This window comes from Eriocheir sinensis, chromosome 22 (assembly GCF_024679095.1).
Source record: "Eriocheir sinensis breed Jianghai 21 chromosome 22, ASM2467909v1, whole genome shotgun sequence".
In the NCBI taxonomy this organism is placed as follows: domain Eukaryota; kingdom Metazoa; phylum Arthropoda; class Malacostraca; order Decapoda; family Varunidae; genus Eriocheir; species Eriocheir sinensis.
This window is the reverse complement of record NC_066530.1, coordinates 12,290,731-12,301,389: the sequence shown is the minus strand read 5'-3', so window position 1 is coordinate 12,301,389 and position 10,659 is coordinate 12,290,731. Positions and strand designations below refer to the sequence as shown.

The following is a 10,659-nucleotide window of genomic DNA, read 5'->3' as shown; positions in this document are numbered from 1 at the left end:
CTCATTCGCATCGGCAATTGATTACTCAAGTCAGACTCGCCGCTCACCTCACGCCGTGGTCTTGGGGCTGTGCAAGGAGACTATAGAACGTGTATAGTCTCTTTGGGGTTGTGTGTGAGTGGCGAGTCTGACCTGAGTAAATAAATGCCGATGCGAATGAGCGCCGTCACGGCCCGGCTTATTTCTTGCATTCACATTCATACACTGCGCTCGAGCTTGGAAGAGCTCACCACCCAGGCTTCCATCATACCAGCTGACACACTGCGGGGCTTCCTTTTCCCTGTATCACTCCAAAGTACTCTTTCGCTCCATCGCATGCTTCCACCTCCTCAGACCGTCACCTTTCACTTCACTGTCTATCTCTCTCTTCCACTTTCTCACATCTCATTCTAGACCCTCACTGTTCCTGTCAGTCGCCTTCCATTCAAAGAAACGCCTCCCTTCCTCTCTGCTCACCCACCTGGCATACCACTGTCACCAACCATTCTCATGCAGTTCTTAATCCATTTGCTCTCATGCACACTCCACAATTAAGTAAACCTTCCGTGCCAGTCTTGCGTCAGTATCTAAGGGTATAGCCTTCCTAAATCTTTCCCTAAAGGTACTCCACCCCATATCACCCCTCAAAGCTTCCAACCCGGTGAAGGATGTTGTAAATACTCCGTCCATTAGTTATTTTAAATCCGTAAACTTTCTTAAAATACCACACTATCGCGGACCGCACTAAAAAATCCTGCGGTACTTTTTTGTGGTACTTAGAAAACCATCGAAGACATTTGCAGCGCGGCATGCTCACAGATCGAAATGTCTTTTTTTTTTTAAGTGAATCGGACTCAATCAGTCAATCGGTATCAGTCATCAGAATCAGTAATTCAATCATTCTAACTTTTCAGTTATTGTTCAAAATTAAATACTAAATGAATAACTCAGAGTAAATCTGTTCGTCACGCAATCCATGCAAGGCAGCGTACAACAGTACAAGCAAGCCTTAACATGATCGTCGCTCAATCTCATGTCCTGTACATTTTTTTCTTTGATGCATAACATAGACCATAGTATATGGAAAGGGATGGCAATACCTCACTGTCTGTATGGAGCAGAGATAACAAATTACAGGAAAGAAGACATACAAAACAATATGGGGAGATAGTGCTTGTAATATATTAGTGCCCCAAGAAGCACAGCAACGGAAGCTCTAAGAGGAGAGATGGGATGGAGCACGTTTAACAAAAGAATAGCAAAGGGAAAATTATGCTACCTCAAGAAAATAGAAGCAATACCGGGGAGAGCGGTGATGATTCGGACAGTGCATGGGATGGTCCGGCCATAGCACTTATATATATATATATATATATATATATATATATATATATATATATATATATATATATATATATATATATATATATTGTAAAGTGTATGGGAGTGATCGTGCCGCGAGATTTTGTGTGAATGTGCATAACTTTGTTGCCTTGGCACACAAAGGGACAACCACGCCCTCAGAGTTGTTCTTTTCGATGGAAGTCCGAGTTTATGTTTTTTTGCATCTCGTATGTAATATTTTCAGGGTGTGTGGTAAGCTCTCACCTCAAAAACATGGCAATTAGCAAAATGTAAATTATTTCGGTGACGCAGCAATGCACGGCGAAGGTGTTGCCGTGTAACACGATCACCCGGCCAGCTCTCGTGCTGGAAAAGTTGTGTGACCACACATTTGTTTTTTTTAGAGTCGTGATGATTCGGACAGTTGATTTTTTCATGATTTTTATTAAATTTATATAAATTTAAACATTTTAGGTGTTGTAGCGGTTATATAAAAGGTTAATTTGGTTGATTTATATTCAGATATTATGCTTGTGAGAAAAGAAGGAAGACATATAATACCAAATTTTTTTTTTTTTTATTTCTTTTTCGGTATTTCGTTGGGGATGTAACCCAAGGGAGGAAGGCGGTGCATGCCGCACAACCACCCAGACGGCTGGTAGAGAGATTATTTCTTGTAGTTCTCCTTTTATTTTTTTCCCCTATAAATATTGAGAGGATACTTTTGTCCTTAAACAAATGTTTTGTTGTAGATATAATCTTGCTTATTAGCCAATCAAACTTAAGTTATGTTAATTTTATGGCGAGTACATAAGAGAGTCGACGCACCATCCCACCTCCCTGGCCGAACCATCGCCACGGGCGGGGATGGTTCGGACGATTTATATTAGAAACTTGTCTTTCATCACCTACATCTAAAAACTGGAGATAGCTACGGGTGTCATGCAGCCTAAAGAGCCAAATGATGAAGGAACATTTTGAGATCAACAATATTACACTACTTCTTAAACTTTTTTTCTAAAAATATTTTTTTTCTAAAAAGTGGCCGAATCTTCACCGCTCTCCCCTACTAGTGAAACACACGAAGAACTTCGATCCTGCGTAATAGCTGGAAAGCAAGAAGCAACTATAAACGGTGCAGAAGAAAGGGAGGAAAAAAGAGTGAAAAATAAGAGAATTAATCGACACAGAAGAGACGAAGAAAGGAGAGACCTATTAACAAGCGTTCAAAAGCGGAACAGGTCTAAAGAAGAAGAAGAAGAAGTAGACGCAGGCCGACCTGCTGCAGTAGCCGGTCGGAGAAGTCGAAAATTGTATATGGTCGCCGGTTTACCGGCGGTAAGCCGCTGGTCCCGGGAACATTGCCTATTTTGCCGGCGGTCAGGCCCCGATTGGCTTATCGGGAGTGATCGGGGACGATCGGGACCCGGAGCGGGAATGTGTGCGAGACACTTTACTATTATTTTCTGTTTGATGTCGCCTAATTTTACTTTGTTCGTATTTAAAGGTGTTTCGTTTCAGTTTTTTGGGCGTGGAGTGCAATGTTTGTACACACAGGGGCGTCCCCGCCACACGGGTGTGATCAAGGAGACTGGGTGTGATATACACATGCAGTGACAAGGGGCGTGCAGGAAGCAGGCTGCAGGGCTGCACAGCAGGTGTGCTAGCAGGAGGCTGCAGGGCTGGACAGGCCTTCAATAAGGTACCTCACCAGAGATTTCTTACCTACCTAGATTTCTTACCTAGATGGGGAGAACCCCATCTAGAATCGGTATATGTTCAGAGAGTTGCCCATCTCACGTTGGTACTTCTCACCCTAACCATGGGTTAGATCTCATTATTCTATGCATTTTGAACCCCATATATATGCATCACAAATTGATAGAAACGCTGTTATCAATTTTTTAAAAGTTAGTGTTTTTTTTGCGGGCCGCGGTGTTTTGGGCCCAGGGGGTGGGAGGGATAACGTACGACTCAATAATTTGGCCCACACTCGCCTGGTAAGGTTAGATTAATTCTATGGTGTTCCTTTCTACTGTTGTACTTCTCTAGTTTTACGAAATAATTATGGCTACCACTGTTTACGTGTGCCGTGTTTGACTGCTCTGGCGACGGCCGTAATGGCGGTGCAGCCAGTGTTGTGAGAAATACCTCCTCGCAGAAATAAGTCACATATACATGTTGGGGGGTCCATGGGGGGCGCAGCCCCCCCTGGTTAGAAGGGGGGTCGAGAGGGACGAAGCCCCCCCGTTAGCTGTTAGGTCATAAAGTTCAGTTGGGATAGTTTAAATGTTCCTCCACCCTAAACCCTCTGTGAGCTATTTTGCGGCGGCGGCGGATGATGAAATTGCAATAAGTCATTTTTTAGTAGTTTCCGAAGAAAAAAACTATCTCCAAATGAAAAAGCACAATATTTTGGCCCGAAATAAATAGCCAGTATACAGAGCTGGGCACTTCCGTACCTCTGTCCGCACCTCCGCTCCTCCGGACCTGCGGACCTTTAAACGAGGTGCGGAGGTCCGAAGTGCGGAAAGTTTTTCAAAAGTGCGGAAGTAACAGGTGCGGAACGGCAGTATTTTAAGTCCGTACCTCCGCACCTGAGGTTTTCAAGGATAAAAAAAATGAAAACGACAAACAGTCCGCGCTCTGCAGTAATACTTCCGGTCGTTTACGCGGTCTGTGCTGCAGGGCATGTTTTCCCGCCACTTGAGTGACGTCACTCATTCAGATTTACGGCCCGGTTCAAAATATACCGTTTGTCGTCCGTCTTAAAGGAAGTGCGTCATCAATGACAACACCACGTGCACGGATAGCAAGAACCCAAGGTGTTGGTTTCCTTACGTCGAGACACACGTGTAGTTACTTTACTTCAGGTGGTGGAGATTCTATGCGTTAAAATGACAATAATGATAACAAAAATAATGGTAATAATAATAATAATAATAATGATAATAATAATGCTGCTGCAGTATTGCCTTGTATTTCTTTTTTTTAAGGTACGGACTAGATTTTTCAGGCGCGCTTTAATAGTTTTGGGTACGGTACCGGAGGTGCGGAGGTGCGGTACCGGAACGAGTGAAAAAATTTTAGGCGCGGAAGTACAGGTACGGACTATATGTGTTTCGAGGTGCGGAGGAGCGGTACCGGACTACCCGATATCCAGTAACGCGCCCAGCTCTGCCAGTATATCAAATTTTGAGATGGGCAACTCTCTGAACATTTACCCTAGAATCAAGTGACGCCTCCAATCAAGACAGAAAGTAGAGTCCTTTAGATGATCTGATGGTTAGCTAATGTGGCATCACCAAGACCACACAAACCACTGCCATAATACACTTGAGCAAGTGGCAAGACAATGCAGTCAGGTTGGCAATACCGAGTGGAGAGCACAGTTCAGAAAACAATTTTACAATTCAAAATGATATTCAACAACCCAAAGTCAATCAGAATCATACAAAATTTGACCAAGAGAAGTGTCGAGATGCTGTTTAAAAGCATTAACAGAATTCACTATGACAACTGAGTCAGGGCTCATGGAATAGGAGGGAAAGTTTACCGTTTATGATTGGATCAGGGCGTGGATTAGTGACAGGAAGCAAAGGGTGGCATTAACAGTAAAAAATCTGAATGGGGTAGTGTTACCAGTGTGGTTCAGTTTTAGGCATGCTTTTATTCATTATCTCTATCAATGACATAGACAATGGGATAACCAGTGACAGGTAAATTTGCAGACGACACCAAAACAGGACGCACTATTAGAACATAGGAGGATGCTAGAACACTGCAGGAAAATCTCAATTAACTGTCAGCTTGGTCAGAGAAATGGCAGATGAATTTTAACATCAAGTGTAGCGTAATAAGTGTAGGAACATGCAACCCATAACACAGGTGGTAAAACTACAGAAAAACTACTTCTCCCCCTCCACCACTCCAGCCCTCCTATCCCCAGAACAAGCCTGGGGACCTGTGGGGAATTGGGGTTTTGGGGGGGAAGGCAAAAGCACTGACAAATGGGCTCAGAAAATTTCCCCCCAAAAAATCCCTAAAATAGGGAAAATTACCTGGTCTCGAAAGTAAGGAAAGTCCCCAACATATACTCTTGTAATCTATTATAACATAACCTAGCAGCCGCTACAGCCGATCTGTTGATGAGTCAGGCGTGTCATTGGATGGTCAGCGTAATGGAACCCCACCACCGCCGCCCAAATCCGTCCCGCGCTGCGTAATTTTCAACGGCCAACATCTCATGTTGAATATATTTAAACTACCCCAACCAAACTTTACATAACCTAACCCCCCTGGACATCCCCCCACACACACAGTTATAACCACCTAGGGAAAAAGACCCTAGAAGTAGAGCAACTCTAGGGAAATGTCAAGTTTCATTTATAATGGACGAAAATAATAATGCACTGCTCACCGAGAGGGGAGGTGGGATCCAACCATCAAAAATTACATTTGGTACAACACTGACAGTTAACCCGTCCACTTCTGCTAAGCTGATGCTAGATCATTGTTACCGAGTACTTTGGGGTACAAAATAAAGCTGATTTGTGACAGCTGTCATCCAGCCCTGACGCTACTGCTGTCAACTGACCCAGGAGTGACCTACCGATTGCTACCTACCACCATGGCCTCCATTTTACTCAAATTTTGAGCTGCGCGCGTTGAACAATATCCAGTTTGTTTTCTGACACGTGTTTGTCACAGCTTGATGCGACCGTGAGGCACCAAGCGCACCCCATGTCATATGCCCGTGTCATCACTGTTTGAATATGGTGGTATTGAAGGGTCACAAGGACTCGGTTTTTGGTTATTTGACACCGCAATGTGGCGCGAGGTGCCTGATAGGCGAATCAAAGTGACACGTGTCACAGGACAAACATCTGGTATAAAAGTGGATAGTAACCAGTCCTTTTGTCAAACTACATGCATACCAATAAAGAGGTTAAATATTCATTTAACACTTACCAAGAGGTGAAGTAGAATTATATTTTGAGGAGACTAAAGAAGACTAGAGTGTCGATCCATCCTCCCATCATGGCGACGAGAGGAAAACTTTGCTTCAGGAAGCCGCTAATGTGTCACCCCCGCGTCGTAACACTTCATGAATGTAGTCCTTTATAATTATAAAATACAAATACTTGCACCATTATTTGCTTTAATATAGAGAAGAAAATAACGTAGAACTCTTAAAGACCATTTTATGTCTGAAATCGTCATGATCCATGTGCTTTCTGGATATTACTGACTTAGGCAGCTATGAGGCTCAGTCTGCTTAGGGAGCCCTTGTGAAACAACAACACTGGACTTAGTAATTTTCAAGGCATTCCCACATATTTAAGCCGTTGACACAGTAAATTGGTATGAATCAGTAACTAAAACCTTAACAAATGTGAAGCAAATGAAGTATCCTATGCATTCCGCATGCTATTTTTTCGGTGTATTAGAAGCAGTAGTTAGCTAGATTAACCCTGACCTAAAACTAAGGAAGCAATGTATCAATGTGAGGAATAGGGCTAACAGGGTATTAGACTTTATTAGCAGGACGATAACCAACAAAAGTGCACTGGTCATCCTCAGACTCTATTTAGCATTAGTTAGACCACACTTAGATTATGCTGTCCAGTTTTGGTGTCCCTACTACAGAATGGACATCAACTTGGTAGAATCAGTTCAGAGAAGGATGACCAAGATGATTCAGGGGCTTAGGAACCTCTCATACCAAGATAAGCTGAAACATCTCAACTTATATTCTCTAGTAAGATGAAGAGTGCTGGGAGATGTGATAGAAGTCTTCAAATGGTTCAAGGGTTACAACAAAGGCAATATAAATAAAGTGCTGAGAATTAGCCAGCAGCATAGAACATACAGTAATGGATTTAAATTAGAAAAGTATAAATTTAGGAGGGAGATAGGCAGGCATTGGTTTAGTAATAGGGTGGTGGGGAATTGAAATAGACTCAACTGTCACATAGTGAGTGCAGGGACAATAGCTTGTTTTAAAGAGTAGACTGGATAGCTATATGGACAAGGATGACAGATGGTAGTGGGGGGAATCTGGAACTGCTTTGTGTAGGACAGTCAGCCTCTTGCAGTCTCCGTATGTTCTTATGTTCATCTTATGACAGCAGGTATGCTGGCAGGAGACTGCAGGGCTGGACAGCACCAAGACCAGCTGATTGACTTCCTGCAGCAGGTGTGCTGGCAGAAGACTGCAGGGATGGACAGCACTAAGACCAGCTGACTGACTCCCTGCAGCAGGTGTGCTGGCAGGAGGCTGCAGGGCTGGAGAGCATCAAAACCAGCTGACTTACTCCCTGGAGCAGGTGCACTGGCAGGAGGCTGCATGGCTGGACAGCACCAAGACCAGCTGACTGACTCCCTGCAGCAGGTGTGCTGGCATGAGGCTGAAGGGCTGGACTGCAGCATAAGTGGCTGGGACAAGCAGGAGCAGACTGCTGCAGGGGGCAGCAGGGTCAGTGGCCACCAGATGAAGCAACTTAATGCTGGCAACTCCAGCAAAAAAGGAGAGAGGAAGTTTGTGTGTCTGGAGTGTGGAAAAGGATTCACCTCAAAGGGAAACCTCAATTATCACACCCTTACACACACTGGTGTGAAAAACTATGAATGTAAGGAATGTGGGAAAAAATTCATACGGAAGGGTACCCTTGATAGACACACCCTTACACACACTGGTGTAAAAAACTATGAATGTAAGGAATGTGGGAAAAAATTCTTCCAGAAGAGTACCCTTGATAGACACACCCTTACACACACTGGTGTAAAAAACTATGAATGTAAGGAATGTGGGAAAAAATTCATGCAGAAGAGTCACCTTGATGTACACACCCTTACACACACACGTGTAAAAAACTATGAATGTAAGGAATGTGGGAAAAATTTCATCCAGAAGAGTGCCCTTGATAGACACACCCTTACACACACTGGTGTAAAAAAATGTGAATGTAAGGAATGTGGGAAAGGATTCACCTCATTGAGTAGCCTCAAATATCACATGCTTACACACACTGATGTAAAAAATTATGAGTGTAAGGAATGTGGGAAAAAATTCACCCAGAAGAGTCGCCTTGATACACACACCCTTACACACACTGGTGTAAGAAATTATGAATGTAAGGAATGTGGGAAAAAATTCATCCAGAAGAGCAACCTTGATACACACACCCTTACACACACTGGTGTAAAAAACTATGAATGCCTAGAATGTGGAAAAAAATTCAGCCATAAGAGTGGACTTAATAGACACACCGTTGCACACACTGGTGTAAAAAACTATGAATGCCTAGAATGTGGAAAAAAATTCGTCCGGAAGAGTACCCTTGATACACACTCTCTTATTCACACTGGTGTAAAAAACTATGAATGTAAGGAATGTGGGAAAAAATTCATAGAGAAGGGTACCCTTGATAGACACACCCTTATACACACTGGTGTAAAAAACTATGAATGTAAGGAATGTGGGAAAAAATTCACAGAGAAGGGTACCCTTGATAGACACACCCTTATACACACTGGTGTAAAAAGTCATGAGTGTTTAGAGTGTGGGAAGAGATTCCGTTTGAAGCCGGCACTCAATCGACACATCTTCACCCACTATGACCTTAGAGAGTTCAAGTGTGATGTTTGTGGTAAGCACTTCAAGATGAAGAAAGACATTGCCAAGCACATGAAGATTCACTTCAGAAGTGTGTCTGCCTACAGCAGCTATACTGACCAGGTTGTTAGCAGCAATTGAGCCTGTTAAGGGAAGGCAAGTGAAGGAGAGGTAAAAGTGATCATGTGAGAGTAATTATAAATTAAGTTACCAAATGCAGAGACCTCAGCCCATGCTTGTATGCTTCAGTGACCTGGCTAAGAAACATGTCTTGAAGAAAGTCAAGAAATTGAAAGACATGGACAAGCTCTCAGGAATTTAGTCTCAATTGGTCAAACTTTGCTTTTAACTCGTTTATGTTTCTGGAGTGAACAGTGTGTGTGTGTATATATGCATGCATTATATTTGTTTAAACTGATAAACTACAGTTGCTTCTTAATATTGTATTTATGCATGAGGCCTGTATAAGAGCTTTGGCTCATCAGGCCTAAGCTTCATTATTATATTTGTTTAGTTAATATGTATTTCCTACTGAAGTCAAATAAATCTCTCTCTCTCTCTCTCTCTCTCTCGAATTAAGTGAATATTTACTTTTTCAAAATAAAAAAATCAGCTTATAGTTATCATGGATGGACTCAAAGTCTAATAATGATAACTATATATAAGCAAACCTTTAAAAAAAGACCATCGGACATGAAGACTTATCTAATAGATAAGTTAATAAAATAATAGAGGTGGGAGTGAGGAGGCAACAACACAGGCAGGCATCATGGCGGGAAGACGGACAGCGACTCAGCAAGGCCTCTCTCGTCTCAACAGCCTGGCTAGCCAGTCAGGACTGGTAAGCGGAATCCAACTGGTACCATGGCGGTACCGGTACTGGGTATCAGTAAGGTATCGATATTCAGTTCCAGTACTGGGTATCAGTAAGATGCTTATAGTACCAGTGAGTGAAGGCCCATGAGCCACAATAGGAAAACTAGAGACCTTGGATTGGACTGTTTGGGCACAAAGTATTGCACGTGCCAATATTAAGTGGAGTATAAAGCTCTGTATTTTGTTGTATGTAGTACTAGGCACTGATAGATATAGATAGATAGATGGATAAACAGATTAAAGCACCTAAAATATCCTGTTCCTATATATGAAATATGAATACAGGTAGCTCTCGATTTACGCGAGTATTGTGTCCTTGAAGAGGTCACATAAATCAAAAACAATGTAAATCAAACAAGAGGTAAGTTTCTATCGAAAAATAAATATTCACTTCATTCAGTGGAGAGAGAGAGAGAGGGAGTATCCATATCACCGAGATATCCACTCAGGCACTCGGTCTCGGCCTCACTTGTGTGAGGAAGAAATGAAATGAGGGACACCATGAGCGACTGGCTAGTATTGGTGCCGGTACTGTACCGTATAGCTGGTACCGTTAGTACCAGTACGTGCCCACTCCTATTATTGAGTAACATGGCAGCGTTGTTGTTGTTCAAGTGGCGCACGGGAAGAACTGAGCTCAGCTGTGTGGCTGCGGTGCCGTGTGAGTCCAGTTGCGTGAGACATCTGGTGGCCACTCCATAAAATATTGCGTATAAGTGAAAAAACGTGTAAATTAAACATTTATTTGGAATTTGGACCCCGCTTTATTTAAAAAACGCGTAAACCAAACTCGCGAAAATCGAGTTACCTGTATATACTATGCTACTTTTCTTTGTAATACA

At 42.8% G+C, this 10,659-nt stretch overlaps 1 protein-coding gene across 3 annotated transcripts; it reads left to right on the top strand.

Annotated features, from left to right (window-relative positions):
- Positions 1-2,537: 2,537 nt before the first annotated feature.
- Positions 2,538-9,501, top strand: LOC127002077 (gastrula zinc finger protein XlCGF57.1-like). 3 transcript variants are annotated; one of them, XM_050867528.1, is made up of 3 exons: positions 2,561-2,661; positions 2,845-3,025; positions 7,455-9,501. In XM_050867528.1, exon 3 carries the CDS (start codon positions 7,673-7,675, stop codon positions 9,080-9,082), a length of 1,410 nt encoding a protein of 469 aa, XP_050723485.1. In that variant the 5' UTR covers positions 2,561-2,661; positions 2,845-3,025; positions 7,455-7,672; the 3' UTR covers positions 9,083-9,501. The 3 variants fall into 3 exon arrangements, with proteins under 3 accessions (XP_050723484.1, XP_050723485.1, XP_050723486.1); XM_050867527.1 differs by having other exon boundaries at positions 2,538-3,025; positions 7,458-9,501; XM_050867529.1 differs by lacking the exon at positions 2,845-3,025 and having other exon boundaries at positions 2,576-2,661; positions 7,458-9,501.
- Positions 9,502-10,659: the final 1,158 nt, after the last annotated feature.